Source organism: Geospiza fortis, unplaced genomic scaffold (assembly GCF_000277835.1).
Source record: "Geospiza fortis unplaced genomic scaffold, GeoFor_1.0 scaffold543, whole genome shotgun sequence".
NCBI classification, from domain to species: Eukaryota; Metazoa; Chordata; class Aves; order Passeriformes; family Thraupidae; genus Geospiza; species Geospiza fortis.
In genome coordinates, this window is record NW_005054587.1 from 377,443 (window position 1) to 397,097 (window position 19,655).

The 19,655-nt window shown below is 48.7% G+C and overlaps 1 protein-coding gene across 1 annotated transcript in view; it reads right to left on the bottom strand.

Moving 5' to 3' along the window:
- ZC3H3 (zinc finger CCCH-type containing 3) overlaps positions 1-19,655 on the bottom strand; it is a 126,232-nt gene that overhangs the window by 11,233 nt on the left and 95,344 nt on the right. The window contains 3 exon segments of the mRNA XM_031064408.1: positions 11,224-11,364; positions 16,171-16,240; positions 17,943-18,114. Coding sequence (XP_030920268.1) covers positions 11,224-11,364; positions 16,171-16,240; positions 17,943-18,114 — 383 coding nt within the window.

The window sequence follows — 19,655 nt, forward strand, 5'->3', positions numbered from 1 at the left end:
GGAAATGGCACTTTTTGGCAGTGGGAAAGGCAGGGAGAGAGGCAGGCAGAGAAGAGGAGATGCCTTCAGCTGGGATTTCTATCTGGGTTCCTGGGAATGAAGGAAAAAGAACAGCCTTTCTCTAATCTCTGTTCCCAGCAATCCAGAGAGCTCATCCCAGCATATCCCAAGGGATGAAAGGTGGGAGCAAGTCCTGGACCCCTCTTAGTCCCATGTGGATCCACTCCCACCCAGGATGCTCCATCCCAACCAGTCTGGCTTTTGCATCACATTGTGACATCCATGTAGAGACAACCCAACACATGCGGCACAACCAAAAATTCCCAACTCCAACATCCATTCCCTTGCTGACCTTCTCCAGGAGAAATGTGAGTCCTTCCACACTCAGATGCCCAAGCATCCCATTCCTCCATGCTACAGACGCTCAAATTTTGGGGAAAACAAGATAAATCCGTGCGGAAACAAAAACAGGGAGGGTTTGAGCACCACCATTCTGCCCTGTTTACAAAAATCCATCCTGCCGACAATGGGGAATGGAGGTCAGTTCCTGCCCTTTTAATGCAACTTTACTTTGGGGACACGGGAGCAGCTCCCCGTGCTGACCTTTGCGATTAAGCAGGATTCCTGCCGAGCTCTCTCCTTGAAAAGCAGAAGGATTTGGCAGCTCCATTGCCCGGGGCTGAGCACTGAAGTCGGCAGCAGAGCAAGGAGCTCATGTGCCGGAGGTTGGGGATGGCGCTGAGCAGCAGGAGGGCTGGGATCCACATGGACACACGGATATGGGCTCAATGCGGGGGGACAGCTCAGTGATGGTGCTGCTTTTCCATTAAAAAAAAAAGCCATTTAAAACTCCCATTCCTATGATTTTGCACCTCTTATTTCAAGGAGCTGGAATGGGAAGCAACTTTACAACCAACCTGGAAGTAGAGTCAGGTCTGAACAGTACCTGGCTTTGCCATTACTCCCAAATCCTGTGTTTTATACGAACATGGAAACATGGAATGCTTTGGGTTGGAAGGGACTTAGAAATCATCTCGTTCCAACCTCCTGCCATGGGCATGGACACCTTCCACTATCCCAGGTAGCTCCCAGCTCTGTCCAATCTGGCCTTAGACACTTCCAGGGATGGGACAACCACAGCTTCTCTGGGAAACCTGTGCCACAGCTTCATCATCCTCACAGGGAAGGATTTCTTCCCAATCCCATCTAACCACTCCCTCTGGCAGTGGGAAACCATTCTCCCTTTTCCTGGTACTCCATCCCTTGTCCAAAGTCCCTCTCCAGCTCTCTTGGAGCCCCTTTAGACACTGGGAGAGCCTCTAAGGTCTCCCTGGAACCTTCTTGTCTCTAGGCTGGACATTCCCAGCTCTCCTAGCCGGGCCCCACATGACATTTTCTTCACTTTCTCATTTTACCTGCAGACAGGATACATCCTGGACCAAAGAGAAATGCTTGGAAAAAGCAGCAACCAGACAGGAATTCAAACACAGGAATTTCTCCCAAAATATTAGCAAGCAGAAAAGCAAATCCCTCAACCTGATAACTTCTTTTAAAATAAATGGGACAAAATTAGGGAAGAGAAAAAAAATAAAGGAACAGCCCATTAGGGATTGAAGACTGGGATGAATGCATGGGCAGACCTTCCAAGCCCACCTGGAAGAGACAATCCCAGTGGAGCACAACACTGTGGGGATGGGCCTTGGTGCTAGATCCTGGTCTGACCATCCCCAGTTCCTGGAATCACAGAATATCCTGAGTTGAAAGGGACTCCCAGGGATCATCAAGTCCAAATTCTGTCTCTGCCCTGCATGTTCCCTGAAAAGGATGTGAAATCCTCTTTTGTAAAGGGGTTTCCAGCACAAAATCAACTCAGGAAGGAGAAGAGCAGGAAAAAAAGAGCTCCTGATCTCAAAAAGCCACATGGATGCATCGCTGCTACATCGAGGAATTATGCTATTTTGGGAAAAGGCCAAGACTGTTCCTTCCCAGCAGGGCACCAATTACGGGGTGGGACAGCGCCATGATCCGGACCGGGCACTGGGATCGGGATGTGCCACCTCCCCAGTGCTCCACCCAGCCCCAGCCTCCAAGTGAATCCTTGGAGCAGCCCATGTTTATTGGCTCCATGGTAAAAAGATACTTAATAAAGAAAACAAACCGTGTGCGACTAATCCCAGGGCCGCGTCCCCAGCTCGGGTTTCTAATGGCTTTTCCACACCGTTCCCAGCGCTCCATCCCTTCTTCCGCAACACCCTGTCCATCCTCGCTGTCCCACAGCTGGGATGGTGAGGCTGGAATTGCCTCTGGAGGCTGGAAAAGCCCCTTCTGTTTATTTACAGTAGCTCTCCTGCTCCTGCCAGATCCGACGCGCTGGGGCTGGGTTTCCACAGGGAATTTTGCTGCCGGCCACGCGTCAGCTGGGGTGAAGCCGAGCGGGGCTGTGGGGTGGTGCTGGGGGTCATCTGATCCCTGACACCTGTTGGGGTGGCTAATTATACCCCCCCCGGGACCCCCGCCAGACCACAGGTTGGGCCATAAAAAGGGAAAAAACTCTGGTCCCTTCCACCAGAGAGATGAGAAAACCCCAGAGAATCCCTAAAAAGCCGCAGGGAGGAATCTCACCCCACTCCGGCTCCTTGCCAACATCCCCATGGGCATGTCCCAATCCCAGTCTCCCCGCTGTGGGGTTCCCCCCACAGCCTGTCCAGCAACGGTGCCCAGGGTTGGGATGGTGCCCAGCTGGCAGATCCCGTGTCCAGGACTCCTCCTTGGCTGCCAGGGCAGCTTTGGGTGAAATTCCAGGTGCTGTCAAGGATCCACAAGGCCTTAAATGGTCCAACAGGGCCCAACGTGCTCCAGGAGTGAGACAGGGGTGAGGAGGTTTGCAGGGCCCAGCCTTCTTTAGCACGAAGCTGGCAAAGGAGGAGGCAGCAACTGGTGGAAAGTCCTGGCTCAGTCTTGGGAATGATGTTAATGAACATTTTCCATGAATAAGCTTGGCAGGAGGGGATGGAGGGTGGGAGGAAGGTGAAGCTGGGTCACTGGGCCAACCAACAACCAACCCACTGACTGTATGGGGTGGGGAGGAGAGATCCCACCCAGCCTCACATTCCTGGCTCCTGGGCAGCAGTTTGGCCAGGTTGAACTTCTCAAGTATCTCCAGGCTTAATCTCAGCCCCTGCTCCTTTCCCAGTGCTGTGGGACAGCAGGTGACAAGGGCTGGACTTTGATGATCCTTGTGGGTCCCTTCCAACTCAGAATATTTGGTGATTCTGTGAAGAGATGACAAAGTGCTGAAGCACTCCTACCATCTCCTTGGGGTCTATGTCCATCCCTCTATCCCATCACAACAGACACAAATCCCACCAACCAGACCTTCAGGGGAAGGGGAGCGTTAAAATCACCAAAACTCAACTGCCTCAACTCCAGTGTTTCCTACTTTTTAAAGCCCTCTTGAGCATCCATGCAGCTTTTGCCAAAGCTATTCCAGGTATCCCCATGGCCAAGCAGCGGGATTAAGGGACTGGATGGATGTCAGGCTGTTTTAATGTCCTTCTAAGTGGTTGTTGGGAAGTGATGGCTGGAGGTGCTGGAGCTGTTTTGACGCCGCTCCAAAGTGACAGCCAGTAAATGGCTTTTTTCCGATTGCTTTTTTATAATTGGGTGCAGATGGAAACAGCCTTTAAAAAAAAATCCCAGCTCCCTGTCATTAAAACCTGGAGGACAATACATCCTAACATCATCCAGACTGGAATAATGATGGAGAAATTTAACCGATGTGGTTATCCGAAGGAATTTGCTCCAAAACAAGTTTCTGCCCTCAAAACAGTTTGCCCAGCAAAATATCTTTAGTGAAGGGATGACTCCTGATGGTCATCTCCAAATGATCAGAGGAATTTGGGATCTAAAAGCTCTCCAGGATCCACTGCAAATCCATAAACCCTCTCCTTTGGTATTTTCAGGAAATAAAACAACATTTGAGCTAAAATACCTCAGGAACTGGAGCAAGACCAGGATGGTGTTTTGAAAATCACTGCGAAAATCATATTTAAGAGGCAGCAAAGGAGACGGGAGGGAATCCCTGCTCATGGCAGGGGGTGGGAATTGGATGGTCTTTAAAGAGTCTTCCAACTCAAAGCAGTCTGCAATCCCAGGATTCTGTGAAACAACAGGAACATCCACTTGATGTCATCAAGTGAAAACTTGCCAAGGGGGCGCCCAATCCCATTATGTCATTAATGAAGGCATTAATTAGCATTGGCCCCAGTACAGACCCTTGAGGGCCACCAACTGTCACTGGTTTCTACTGGAAATTGAGTCATTGACTTTTTGCACATCCAGAAGGTGAATTCTGAACCCGGCATTCATCCTTTAGTGGCAATGCCTATGGAATTCAACTATTCCCTGCATTGCTTTGAGGAGCCCCTTTTCCATCAGGAACCTCCACGATCCCATCCATCCCACACTAAAGCCACAACAGAACCATTTTCACATGATGGGAATTACCATCAATGGTAATTCCCAACCCCAAATCATCACCACTGGGCATGGAGTGAGGCAGACACTCACTGGACATTCCCAATGGCATCTTTTCCATCAGGGGCTCCACCACATGCCTGGTTCCAGTTGGCTCAGGGCACCACCAATGGGATCCTGGGGTGCATTAGGAAGAGCAATTCGAGGGAGGTGATGCTGCCCCTCTCCTCAGCACAGATGGGGCACATCTGGAGTGCTCTGCCCAGTGCTGGAGACATGGAACTCCTGGAGCAGGTCCAGAGGAGGACAACAAGGATGATGGACTGGAGCATCCCTGATAAGGAAAGGCTGAAGGAGCTGGGGCTGTTCAGCCTCGAGAGGAGACACAGCTGAGAGGGGACCTCATCTCTGTCTGTCCCTGTCTGCAGGGAGGGCTCAGAGAGGGCCCAGGCTCTGCTCTGTGGGGCCCAGCAATGGCACAAGAGGAACAGGCAGGGACTAATCCCAGGAAATTCCACCTGGACGTGAGGCAGAACTTATTTCCTGTGCAGTGACCAAGCCCTGAACAGAGATCAGAGAGGGTGTGGAGTCTCCCTGTTCCAGATACTCTGGATCCTCTGGGGGGTCCAGAACCCTCTGGACACAATCCATGTGCTCTGGGATGATCCTGCTGGAACAGGGAGTTTGGATCAGATGCCCCATTGTGGTCCCTTCCAACCTGAGCCATCCCAGGGTCATCCTGGGAATCACCCACTGCTCACAGGAAGTGGGGATTTTCCAACAGAGAACAGATCAGATCAAAGGGAGATTCCAGACAAGAAGCAAAACTCCAATCAGCTGGGTTTTGTGTTCATCTCTACAGAAGTTCAGGTTGAAATCAGGAAGTCTCTGCCTCATCACTACGCTCCCACTTCAGAGCTGTGATTCTGTGGCTGCTCTTCTCCCAAACTTCCCAATTTTCACATTTTGTGCCCCACCTCCTTCTACAAAGATATTAAAGTGTAAGAAAGAGGAAATCTCAGCCTGGGATTTATCTTGGCGCTGTTATCAACAATCCCAGGCTATTAAATAGTTCCAGTGCATCCTGATAAGCTCCATCTTTAACGTAAAGATCAGAATTCTGCTGGAGATGCTACAGTTAAATTAAAGGAGCAATAAGAACCCTCATTATCCCATTACAAACCACGAGATACAACTGGAAACCCACAAGATTTCCACAGAGATACGAAGATAGGATTGGCCATGGAAGAATCCTGATCAGTTTTAAACCTCTTCTGAAGGCTACAAAGTGCTTCCAATGGGAAGATCCCATCGCCACAACTGGGATTTATCATTTATTATCAGCAGCATTTGTTGCCAGAGGATGTGGACAAGGACTCAACATCCCCAGCAAACCAATGGGATGAACCTGGAGAGATCTCAGCCAGCTCAAATCCATCCTGGACACTACTGATGACCTTAAAAACAGCCTCATTACCAATCCTACACATACTTTATTTTAAATAAAAATTCCACTTGCTCATCAGTTTGGTGACTGAAGATTTCTGCTACACATTAGGGGGGAAAAAAATCCCAAATCAAGCTCCCAGAAAACATCTGTCAGCCAGAGCCAAAATTAAGGATAAACAAAATTAAGTTGCTTTTGTCGTTGATTTTCATACAGCTGCAGTGGACTATAAAAGAGCTATCAAAGGCAAAGCTCTCCATCAGCTATTTCCAAATTATTACAGAATCAGGAAATCATTTCGGTGGGAAAATCCCATTCCCTCAGCACTGCTAAGGCCACCACTATGTCCACAAGTGCCACTTCCAAAGGGCTGTTAAATCCCTCCAGGAATGAGTATTTCACAACTTGTCAGATCAGCCTGTGCCAGGGTTGGACAACCTTTTGTTCAAGAATTCCTCAAGGAAAAGTGAAGTTGGTTGGGAGTCAACCTGGGATCAAAGGAGGGGGAAAAAAGACCCAGAAACACCAAGATCTGATGGCTGTGAGGAAAAAAAAAAGCTGGTTGAACCAGAAAAGTCAGCTGAGATCAGAAAGCATGAACAGTGTTGAACTTCACCTTTCCATGATAAAAGATTAAGGAAAACAAGGATCCCAGGCTGCTGCTCTCCATCACTGGATAATTAAGAGAAAATGCCACAGACATTTAATATTTACTGTTGTAACACAGCTCATGTGGTTTTCTCTAAAGAAATGTGTTAAGTTGAATGTATCAGACACACAAAAACGTTATGTTTCTGGTGGGAAATTGTTGAACTTCCACCAGTAAAGGAAAAAATAACCAACCAAACACACAAAAAACCACACAAGAACGAGGTTTCAGCTGAGAAAAAATCCCCACATTTTGATTTTCTACAGGAAAATCCAGCAGCTGCCACTGCAAAAAAACACCAAGCTCCACCTGTGGGAGGAAAATTATTCTTCCCAAGGAAGCAGCACTTCCTCAGGCAGTGCTGCCCCTGTCCCATATTTTTTACATAGATAAGGCAGAAATTAGAGCTTTGGTGAAAGCTGTTGGCCCAATAAAAAGACGGATTTTAGGAATAAGATGACCTGGGATGAGCAGTCCCAGCACATGCCATGGCAGGTCCCCATGTCAAACCTCACCATCACAAGGGCCGGATGTCCCAGTTGGGATTCCAGAGGGATGGGAACAGATTCTCCTCTTATCCATGATTTATTCCAGCACATCTCCCCGTGCCTTTCCAGGGAAGCTTCGTTGTTTAATCTCACTGTGTCTCACTGTTTAACAGCTCCCATGAGGGAACAATTTACCCACAGGCTCCAAGGCAGCCGATGGAAACAACCCGGAGAGAGGGATTTAATGTGGCTCTGGCGCTAATGGGCACGGAGGGGGGAAGATTATTTAATACAAAACAATTTTCCAGATGCAGCAATGGAATCATTGAGTGGTTCGAGTTGGAAGGGACCTTAATGATTTCATTTCAAACCCCTGCTGTGGGCAGGGACACCTTCCAGTATTCCAGGTTGCTCCAAGCCCTCTCCAACCTGGCCTTGGACACTTCCAGGGATGGGGCAGCCACAGCTTCTCTGCCAGGGCCTCACCACCCTCACAGGAAGGAATTCTTCCCAATATCCCATCTAAATCTTTTCTCCTTCATCTTTTGTGTCTAGAAAGCAAATCCCAAGGTAGTTGCTCCTTGGGACCATCTATGGATGAGCTCTCAGCTCCAGGCTCTTGGCCTCACAGAGATCCCAGCCCATGGTTTGCCATCAAATCTGGTTTGGGTTGGAAAGATCCTTAAAGCCCATCCTGCTCCAACCCCCTGGCACAGGCAGTTTCCACTATCCTTGGTTGCTCCAATCCCCATCCAACCTGGCCTTGGACACTTCCAGGGATGGGCCATCCACAGCATCTCCATCCAATGTCTCCTCTTGCTTGTCCCTTGCCCTGGGGTCACATCACCACAGACACTTCACTCACTGGTGCTGCCTCATCCCCCACCCCCGCCAGCCTCATCCCATCCTCTCCTAGAGAATTCCTCCTCCAAGCCCCTGCACAAGGCCCCATATGGGAGGAGGGATGTGGAACCATAGAGGAGCTCTGACCGTAGAGCAGCTCATGAAAACATCTCCAAAAAACCCTGGGAAGAACCTGCAAGAGGCCCCATTTCTCCCTCTCTTCCCACTTCCCTCTTGGGGCTTCCTCCAGTGCAGGTGGCCAAGCCCAGAGGGACCTCCCAGCATGACCAGGTCAGGGTGCCAGGGAAGGGCAGGGAGCTCCAGAAAAATTAGGACAGAGATCTCCAAGGTGGGAATCACTCCATGGCTTTAAGGGACACACATAACATTGTCTTTAGGGATGATCCCTTTAGGAAACACAAATAGTGAAGGAACTTCCCAAGCCATGACCAAGGAACCTGTAGGAATGCTGGAAACCAAGGTCCTAGCTCTGCCACCAGCTCCCTTCTGGAAACAGAATCCTGGAATCATTTAGGTTGGAAAAGCTCTCCAAAATCATCAGGTCCAACTTTAGACCAATTAATTAACACTGGGAGGTAACATCCCCTTTAAGAAGGATGTGATCATGGTCTTGTACAGGAGCTGTCCCCTTCCCCAAGGGTGCATTTAGACCCTCTACAATCCACATTCCTGAAAAAAGGACTTGGGAATGCAAAATTAAAGCTTTCTCACTTAATTCTAAATTCCTGGTGAAGCCAGAGCAGGTCAGTCCTGGCGTCATTTGTACGAAGAGCAGCTGGAATTACAGTCCATGGAATGGGTCAAAGGTGGATCAGCTTATCCCGAGAATCCTGCAACACATCCTAGGAAGTCCTTAAGAGACAACACTGCCAACGACACATCATAAATTATGGATAATAATGGACATTTCTGATGGAGGTCTGCTAAAAATCAGGAATTGTGTTTGTCTGGGAGGGCACAAAGAGGAGAAAGCAACTGGAAGAAGAGCCCAGTGTGCCAAAAATCATCACAAAACAACCTCAATTCCTAATTTTGGACCAGCCTCATTGAAGTTTATCCACCCAGGATGCTCCACCGGAGTCGCACACCTTCGCATTCCATGCTCTTTGTGCTTCAAACCAACATTGCTCGGACAGGGAAAGGCAGAACGAGGGAAGATTTACTCCCATCCTAAATAATTCACAAGAAAAGGGACTGCGCATCTTTAACAAGCCATCGTTTTATGAAGCAAGGTTAACATTTTTCCTTGATTCAGTAGAATATTATAAACTCTCCGGGGTCCATTTGAGGACTTTCTACTTGGAGCAAAGGCACGGACTCAGCACTTTTTATATTATTTAGAGAATAAAATTAACCCTTAATGGCCCAAGCTGGAATTTCTCCTCCCCAGTTAAATATGGCCCGCTCAGCAATTTCTCCCCATATATAATTACAGGCTGCTATCCATCATCTGGAGGAGAATGCTTTCCCGACATTCCAAAAGTGACGCCGTAAGCACTTTTCCTAATAGAATAAATATTCTAAATATCTCTTTTATATTTTCATTTAAATTGGAATATTTTAAAAATAATTGTCGGGACCCTGCCTGCGTGGTTGGCGCTGCGCTGGAGGGAGGTGGCAGGATGCCTGTGTTTTCCTTCTGAGGGAATGTTTATCCTGCATCAAGTCCCCCTCCACGCGCTGCCACAAAAAGTAATTAGGCCCAGACTAATTTATTAGAGCTTCCCTCCGCTGCTGCTGATGTCCTGCTTTCCTTAAAACTCTCACTTTTGGCTTTTTTTCCCTGGTTTTTGCTCTTTGGTTGTTTCTCCTGGGGAAAGGATGGAGAAAAGACCAGATGGGGTTTAGTGGGACTTGACAGTGCTGTGTTCAAAGCTGGGCTCTTTTCCAGGCTAAATGATGCTAGGATTCCATCCAATGTTGTGTTTGGATTCTGGGACAGGCTGGTGGCCACACTGGTGGGATCTGAGCACCTACAGCTTCTCCTGATGGGTTGTACCTCTGCAAACAAGTGCCACCAGGATGGAGAAAAGGAGGAGAAGAGCCCTCTGAGGCACCCACAACTCCTCTGAACAGCCTCTGCCAGGGTCTCACCACCTTCACAGAAAATCTTCCCAATATCCCATTTAACCCTGCCCTCTGGCAGTGGGAAGCCATTTCCTGTGTCCTGGCACTCCATCCCTTGTCAAAAGTCCCTCTCCAGCTTTCCTGGAGCCCCTTTAGCCCCTTAGAAATGGTTCTAAGGTCTCCTCAGAGCCTTTCCTTTTCCAGGCTGGACATTTCCAGCTCTCCCAGCCTGGCTGCAGCGCAGAGGGGCTCCAGCCCTTGGAGCATCTCCGTGGCCTCATTTGGACTCACTCCAGCAGCTCCACATCTTCCTTCTTCTGTTAGATCCTGAGCTGAAGGCAGCTCTGCAGGTGGGGTCCCATCTGGGTGGGGCAGAGGGGCCGAATTCCCCCCTTTCCTGTGGTCACAGTTGTCCAAGGATGAGCAGAAATCCCATACCATAGTCCACAACCCATTTGGAAAACAGCAAAGAGGAGTCAGGACAGTCACTTGGATTCCCAAGGAAACACCAGCATGGCCAATCCTCTCCCTTAACCACGACACAGAAAGGTGAGGTCCTGTGTGTTCCAAATTCCTTTGGAACAGCAAATGGCAGCTGGCTCCAAGCCCTGCTCGAGGGAAGCTGCTCCCATAATTTCCACGTTACATCAGGTGCCAAAAGCTCATGGATGAGGTTGCAACTCTCCCCAGGGTGCACATGAAGTCCATGTAGGACTTCACTGCACAGATCCAAACCATCCTCAGGACCTGGAGGTGGCTCCATGAATCCTGGATGCTGAGCTGGCTGAGCAAGCCTGGTCTTGCTCCTAAAACCAAGCCACAGGATTTAAGGCTCAAGTTTAAACCCATCATGGAGCCAGAGTGGAAAATAAGCATTAATGCCTATGGATTTTCTAGGTAAAACAGGGAATCCTAAGTATTTTCCAACATTTTTCATCCTTTTCAGTGAGGGGTTTTCAGGGCAGGTGCTTTGAGCTCAGACACTGATAACAGGAACAACCCCATGGAGGCTCTTATCAGGGAAACACCAGAATGTTGATGAGCTGAAGCCTTTGATTTCTTTCCCTTTTCTCCCAACCAAACCACTTTGCCAAAACCCTATGAAAAAGCACAGGACTGTTGTTCATCACATCCAGCTGCTGAGCAGCTTCCAGCTCTTCCCTGTGGTGCCGTAGCTGGTGCAGGACACTGCTCATGGCTTTGGCTTTGGCCCACAACAGCTGGGATAAATCCCTCTTTACCTTTTCTCCCATAGGACAATATCCTTTGAGGAAATCCTGGCACACTTCTGCCTTCCTGGACACGTAGACATGGCTGTAGGGGCAATTGCTGTTGCTGCAGATTCCCTTCAAGTAGTAGGAACACACCGGCATCTGCAAGAGAAGGAGCAATCCGTCAGCAATTCCCTAAACCCGTGACTCGGAATCACTGCAACCCCCAGACCTGAAATAAAAGCGTGACAAGCATAAAATAAATAGAAATCTTTTGCCAGCCACCCATCCCAGAGGTGTTTTTAGCTCTTCCATTGGTCTCCGGCAAGGCAGCTCCCTGCTATTACGTGTTCCCGGTGTTTGGATACGCAGGGAGCGAAGGCGCTTCCCTCAGCATCTTTCAGGATGCTGGACAGAGGGTGAAAAGCTGGAAACTTCCACCAGAAAGCAAATTCCCTCTGGACAGTGTAGGGCAGGGATGGGGAAATGTCATAAATTCTGGGAACACCTTTTGCAAAGGATGATGCAGCGATGGAGATGGCAACGGCGGCGCAGGGAACACACCCAGCCTGGCTGCAACATCCCACAGGGAATTCTCAGAGGGAATCCCAATATCCCAGAGGAAAATTTGGCCATCACAAAGGCCAAAACACCATCCTGGGGGTGCTTCCCATTTGGCTCTTCCGTGCATACAGAGCTGGCTGGAAGGGGGTTTGATAAAGGCTCCAAAAGGTGGTTCCTAGAAAGGAGGGAAAAAAGCACCTCCGCAAGGATTTTGGGCATGCTGTATCATTCCAAGGCATTATTCTGGAATTCCCCAGGGGTGTGATGCCTGTTCCTGCACACCGGGGCAAGCAGGGATGCTCCAGAAGGGAGTGAAATGAGGAGGAGAGCAGCTCCTGCCCTGAGCATTGGAGGAGAAGAGCAGTGGGATACACGGAGCAGATCCCTGATCCCATGCACCAGCATTCCCGAGCTTCCGCAGCGCGACAGCCGACGGGGAAAACCGACGGAGCAAGGATTCTCCTCATTGTCCTCAAAGCACAAACTTCACCTTCTGCCAGCTGTTATCATTAAAAACAAATTACCAGCCTGCTGCCATATTTCAGCATCCTTAACTCACCGGCAACCACTGGCAGCTTCCCGTTTCCCGCCCCGACCAGGCAGCTGCCACCTGGAATGTGCACTTCCCGAAGGTCCGGCTCCTCCTGCTCCTACATCCCGAATTTCCTCACTGCTTGGCATGGTATTGATCACCCCATTCACCAGCAGCATCCTGGTCCCACCAGTTCAAGCATCCCCAAGTAATATTTACAATCCTGCAATAACCACGGCCGGGGCTATCCAGAAAAATCCCTTATCCCTGAAGGGCACATTAAGGGTTGAACTAAATTGCCTCGCTGGAGGCCTAGAGGAAAGAAAACAAAGGGTGCTTTAAAAGAGGAGAGTTTATTTTTAATTGTCTTTTAACTGCAGACATTAACATAAAGGACAGGGCTCTGGGGCGATCTTTGGCAGTGCTGGTGGTGTGACCGTAAACGATTCCCTTAATGTAGTTTTTGATATAGAGCCCAAATTAGCTCTAATAAAAAGGGATAATAAAGGCAGCTCTCCGACAAAAATAAACTCCTCCTCGCTGTCAAGCCCAAGCCATTATCAAGAGGAAGCAGCGCTCTCATTTCAATTAACCTTGTTTGCACCCCAGCACGTCCACACAAATAACAATAACATTAATTCAAGGCACTGGGGCGCTGCGGCCGCCTTCGACAGCTTTGACTCTCTACAAGCTCTGGAGGCAGCAGCTAAATGAACCCGAAACTCCACGTGAGCCTCCAAATTGCTCACAACTGAGTTTTGAAGCTCTATTAGGGAGAAAAATGCTGATTCTTTCTGAGTTCCTCAAGGGGAAAAGCTGTTGGAACAGCAGCGGGCGGCTTCTTGAGTCCCGGCCTCTCACAACCTTCGCTTCCTTCAGATTTCCTGGTTTCTCCCCATTGTTGGGATGTGTCAGTGGCTCTGATCCACTGTGGAAAAATTCCCTGTATGTCACTTCAGCGGGTGCTTCTCATCAAAGGCTCTGCCTGAGTCTCCTGTGGAGCAAAATTCTTTAACTGTGAGGCCCTGGCACAGGATACGCAGAGAAGCTGTGGCTGCCTCATCCCTGCAAGTGCCCAAGTCCAGGCTGGATAGGGCTTGGAGCAATATGGGATAGTGAAAGGTGTTCCTGCCCATGGCAGAAGAAGAAGAGCTTTCCCTCTTCCCCAGGCTCTTTCTTCCATCACCAGAGGGTGATGAAAACCACTGGAGTTTGGATCTGCAAAGCTCAGTGACAATCTGGAGCCATTCTCCATCCTGGAGATCGTTCCCTGCTTGGAGCAAGGAGTTTGCTACTCTAAGATGGGGAAAAGCTCCCTGCTACTGTGACAGCTGAATCCATGCAGTTTTCCATAGAAAACTGTGATTTTTCCTATAGAAAATAGTGATTATTCCCATTTTTCAGTGGGGACACTGAGGCATGGGAGTGCAAGAAGGCTGAGAAATTGTTTTGTCCTGAAAACAAGAGCCAAGCCCTGCCAGCCTTTGATCCTTCACCTCCTGGACTGGATATCCCATCCCAGTGAAATCCCACTGAGGTGAGACACACAACAACCTGCACTTTCTCTGATGAGGAGGTTTTGGGGTGTCCCTCCCCAGTAACCACATAATGAAATCGACAGGACCAGAGAAATCAGGAATCCCCAAACCACCACATCATCCCACGGCAAAAAACATGTATTGCATTAAAACCTCAACTCAAACAGCCAAAAACCAACGAGGCACAATCCTTCACCTGAGGAAAAGGTAGAATCTACTCAAAAAACTCCACTAGCAGGAGGAAAACTGCTTCCTTGCTCTGCTGAGTGCCTCCACCTGCTTTTCCCAGCCCTGATAAATGAGGGAAAAGCCACCTTTGCCAAGAACCAACTCAGGTTAACGAGGAGCTCCAGGACCTGGAAAGTGAAGTTGCCTCCCGCTTTAGGAAGCAGCATTCCCATGGCAATAAATCACCCTGGAACAAGTTTGAACTCCATGGAGGAGGTTGTTTCTCTTCCAGCCCTTGCTGATGACAAGGTGGCAAACAGGGAGACCTTTGAACCACCCTCAGGTTGGCTAATCCTGTGAAAAATAATTCCCCTTCCCAACGGAGCATGGCAGGAAATATGTGCTCTGAAAGCTTTTCAGAGCTGGTACTGCCTGCTATGATTTTGGTTTGTTAATTACTGATTCATCCTGAGTTTAGGTGATGCTTCATTAGCTCAGGATAAAGGTGAGATGGGCTGAGGTCACTGCATCCCGTGGGATCCCATCCCAGGGATTCTGTCCCCAGAATGCTATTGGCAAACAGCTCCTTGACATGGTCACTCCTTTTTAATTCAGTTTTATTACCACAATATCACTGTTATTCTTCTCAGACTGGTGAGGTGCTACTAAAGGTTGAGTTTTCCATCATTTTCCATTTTTTCACCCAAAACAGAGCCCAGAAGCCAAATCTAGAGGTCCTCCTTGAGGGACCAAGTGTTCCTGGAGGGGAAACTGAGGCCACATTTCCACCAGGAATTTAAACATGTCGAGAAATATTCCTGGGTAGAGAGACCACAAATTCATCCACATCCAACCATCATATTCATTCTTTGGTGGATAAACCACCAACTGCAACAGCTCATTGGGCATGTCCAATTCCCAAGTTTCATCTAGGTTTTTTTGCACTGGGACCAAAAAAGACTTCACCACCTTCTGAAATTCATTTAATTTGGAGCTCATGGTTCTGTGGATGAATTTCAATCCTTCACCTCAGAGGCGCAGGCAGAGGGTTGCACTTTGTATACGAAGATGACAAGTAGCTGGCCTCACTAATTACAATAATTTTGGATAAACCAACAGCCAATCCACCAGCGAAGCTTCCTTCATTCTCGGCTTCCTTATTTCTGAAGTCTGACGCTGTTACAGGATGAAAAAAAAAAAAACCAAACTTTTTTTCCATCTATCAATCCTCATCCCCGTTCCTGCTCTGACACGCCACGAGCCAGGGAATGCAGCTGTCCCCATCCCTGTTTTATGTACTCGTGATTAAGTGACTCTGAAGAGAAATCCATGTAAAAAACATCTGGTGCCCCGTGTCTCATTGGGAGCAACTTCCCCGATAACTTATGAGCTCCCCATGGACAAGGAACGTGCCTCAGGCACCTCAGCTTCCGTGATGGAGTCTCCAAAGCTACATCCAAGTGGAGATCCCAGCCATTAAACACAGGCCGAGGTGCTAAATCATCACTGATAAACCCAAAATAAAAACTCTGGATTATTTTTACACCTTGTGTAATAAAACTACAGAGCTTCAAATACACCAAGAAGGTGGAAAACAATGAACTCTAGAGTTGTTTTGCCATGGTTTCAACCTGATTTTGCTGCTTGGCATCTTAGAATTGATTTTTGTTAATTTATACCTCCAAGTTATGTTTGTTAGAACATTCTCTGACCCCAGCACAGAGGGATTTCCAGGGAAATGTGATCTTACGGAAGTAGGGAAGGATTAGATGCATCTAAATGGACTTGATTATCTTGGAGGTCCTTTTTAGATCTTTAAGACCTCATAGGTCTTTTCTAGACATAGGGTGGGGAGGCCCTGGCCATGGTTTCCCAGAGAAGCTGTGGATGCCCCATCCCTGGAAAAATTCAAGGCCGGGTTGGATGGGGCTTGGAGCAACCTGGGATAGTGGAAGGTGTCCCTGCCCATTGCAGAGGGGTAGGAATGAGATGATCCTGAAGGTCCCATCCATCCCAAACCATTCCATGGCTCTGTCATGATTCAGGAGCCTGAACAGCTCAGCAAGGAAACTCCAAACTCAGTTGGAAGCACTCAGTGAGGAAGAACCTTCCTACAACCACCCCTTTGAACACAGAGCCACAATCCCTTTGGGAAGTCACACAGACCTTGTCCTTGGACACCTTGTGGGAAAATGGACAGGTCCCATCCGTCTTCTTGCACGTGCCACGGAGAAACCTGGAGATAAAGCAGAAGGAGCAGGTTGGACACGAGGTGGGCCACAAAAACCACACAATTGTTGCCGAGCTCACCCATAAACCCATTTCACACCCTAAATTAGTAGAGATCCCCCTTGCTGGAAGAGTAGCTGATGATTCCTGATAGATTTTATTCTTTCATCACATTTGGCTGCTCATTAGTAGGCAGAGCAAGGCTTATATCCCAGAATTCAAACATGATGCTCCCAGAAGGAGAAAGGTCCTTCCTTGAGCCCTGATTATTCCAAATTGCCAAGAAAAGCTGTGGATTCCCCATCCCTGGAAGTGTTCAAGGCTAGGTGAGAAAAGGCTTGGAGCTTGGATAGTGGAAAGTGTCCCTGCCTATGGCAGGGGGGTGGATTGGATGATCTTGAAAGTTCTTTCCAATCCAAACCATTCCATGATTCTATGACCCCATTCCAAGAGATGCTGGATGAAGCTGCAGGTGAGAGCGGCCAGTGATCAGGAGGAGCAAAGACAGGCCCAGAACAGGAACCAAGATCCCAAAGCACATGAGGATGTCAAGAGTTTTCCTAGGATTGACCACTGTGAGACCAGATTAACAAAATTATAAAATTATAAGGGAAAGCTAAAGAATGGAATTAGAGATAAAGGAACAAGGATGAGGAGACACAAAACTGGGAGAAATCAGTGTTGTCCTCCAATGATCCACGGAAATGAGACAGGTTGGAGACCCAAAAGACTTCAAGGAGCACAATTCCTAAAGTAGGCAAGGAGTTACGGGATTTGTTATGGGAGAATGAGTGAGAAGGAGTAAAATCAGTTAAAAAAACAATAAATCACCTTCCCCTCCTCTATTGTCTCCCATCGAGCTTTGAGCAACTTCCAAGTGATTCCAGCACAGCAGCAATTTTATGGAAAAATTACTCCAGGAGTTCATCAGTGGAGTTGGCTCTTCTGCACTTTTTAAATGACTCATAATAGAGTTTAATCAACTCTTGGGCAGGTCTAATGAACTGCCAACACAGATCAGTTCTCCTGGAATAAATCACCAAGTCTCGGAGCTGCATGACGTCACAGGCTGAGGGATTCAAATCTGCTGGACTGATCCAAATGAATCTGAGGAATGCTCCTGAAGGAATAACCTGGAGTGTGGTCAGGGCAGGGGCTCAAGTCACCCAGCCCAGAAAAGAAGGCTCCAAAGGGACCTTAGAGTCCCTTCCAGTGCCTAAACAGGCTCCAAGAGAGCCAAAGAGGGATTTGGGACAAGGGATGGAGTGACAGGACACGGAGAATGGCTTCCCACTGCCAGAGGGATAGATAGGATATTAGGAAGAGATATTTTTCCCTGTGAGGCTGGTGAGGCCCTGGAATGGAATTCCAGACAAAATGTGGCTGCCCCATCCTTGAAAGTGTTCCAGGCCAAGCTGGACAGGGCTTGGAGCAACCTGGGATAGTGGAATGTGTCCCTGCCCATGGCAGGGGTTTGGAATTCAGTGATCTTTGATGCCCCTTCCAGCCAAAACAATTCCATGATTCTCTGGCCTCTTCTTGTCCTCCTCCTTCCAACCCAACAGTGCAGAACCTACACCTGACCCAGAACTCTCATTCCTGTTGTCCTACAACTCTGTTATCAGTTGGTTTCCCTTAGGAATGCCCCACAAGGAAGCACCAAAGCCACCCAACGTCCCAGTTCACCACAATTCCATGTCCATCCCTACCTGGTGCAGACGGCCACTTTCTCTGGATCGTGGATGTAGGGGCAGCTCTCGCCCCGATTGCACTTCCCGAAGCGGTTGTAGTACATACAATATTCCTTCTTTTTCTTCTTCTGCTTGGCTTGACGGATGATGGCCAAGCTCCTCTGCACAGCACGGCTGAGGGAGAAAGAGGGACAAGGTCAGGGAAAACCTCCAGTTCTGACACCACAATGACATGAAGAAGACATCTCAACAATACCTGAAACCACAGAGAAGCCCATCTAAGCAGAGTGAAATATTTAGGAAGTTCATGCTCATAAGCCCTTAAATATTTTCAATTTTTGGCTGATTTTACCCCAAACCATTAAAAATCTGCAAGGTTACACCAAAGCAACCAGTGAGATCCCTTCCCATCCCCGTAACTCTGATTTTCTACTCGGATTTTATGAGCATGGAGAGGGTTTCCCACACTTTTGGGGAATACGGTGAGGAAGGAAACATCCTCTCCTTGTGCAGCACTGGATGCTAAGGCTGAATGACTTGGAGGGCTCTTCAGCATATGTCCCACCAGCTGGGCCTGATGCTACTCATGGCCTTCAAGTGGGCACCTGCTCATGAACTTCAAAGAACGAGCACCTACGTGATGGCCACAGGAACAAAAAGTACCAGCAGAGAACAGAAAAGCTCCTTTTTAATTGCCTGGTCCCACTAGAAGCTACTTAAGGAGCTCAGAAGTTGCTCAGCACATGTTCTCCTTGAGCTTCCAGCTGGAGAGGGAATTACCCAGCAGCTCTTGGGATGTGTGAGACCAGGTGGAAGAGGGGAAGTGGTGAGATCCAGGTGAACACAAACCATGGGGGGCACATCAGATCTCTCCAAGCAGATAATTTGGTGGTAGGGCACGGTTAGATCTGGTTTAATGAGGACACAGTGCATTATCCATGAAAAACACAGGGTCAAGGAAATTATTTTCAGAGGAAATGCACATTTTTACCTCTGTAATTGCTGGCTGTCTGCAGCTCCTGGATTAAAAAGAGGTGCAAGGCCAAGTGTAAGGTCCTGGATGTGTAGTAGGTAATCCCAAGCACAAATCCAGGCTGGGTGGGGAATGGATTGAGAGCAGCCCTGAGGAGAAGGACTCGGGGGAGTTGGTGGATGAGAAGCTCCACATGATCCAGCCATGGGAGCCCAGAATGTCCTGGGTTCATCCCACAGTGTGGGCAGGAGGAGATGGGGAATTTCTGCCCCTCAGCCCCACTCAGGTGAGATCCCACCTGCAGAGCTGCCTCCAGCTCTGGGGTCCAACAGAAGGGTGATGTGAAGCTGCTGGAGCAGGTCCAGAGGAGGCCCTGGAGATGCTCCAGTGGCTGGAGCCCTTCTGCTCTGGAGCCAGGCTGGGAGAGCTGGGAATGTCCATCCTGGCTGTCTAGGCACACCCTGGAGCCCCTTCCAGTGCCTAAAGGGGCTCCAGGAGAGCTGGACAGGGACTTTGGACAAGGGATGGAAGGACAGGAAAAGGGGAATGGCTTCCTACTCTTGGAGGGCAGGGATAGATGGTATATTGGGAAGAAATTCTTCCACGGGAGGGTGGGGAGACTGGCTGAGCTTAAAACCACCTCGAAGTAGAAGCTGCAGAAAAGCAGAAGCCAGAGCTTCACCAAATCATCCTCCAGTTCAACAGCTGCTCCTGAAGCTCCTGATTCCCTCCTGAGCATAATTCTAAAAATGGAGCAT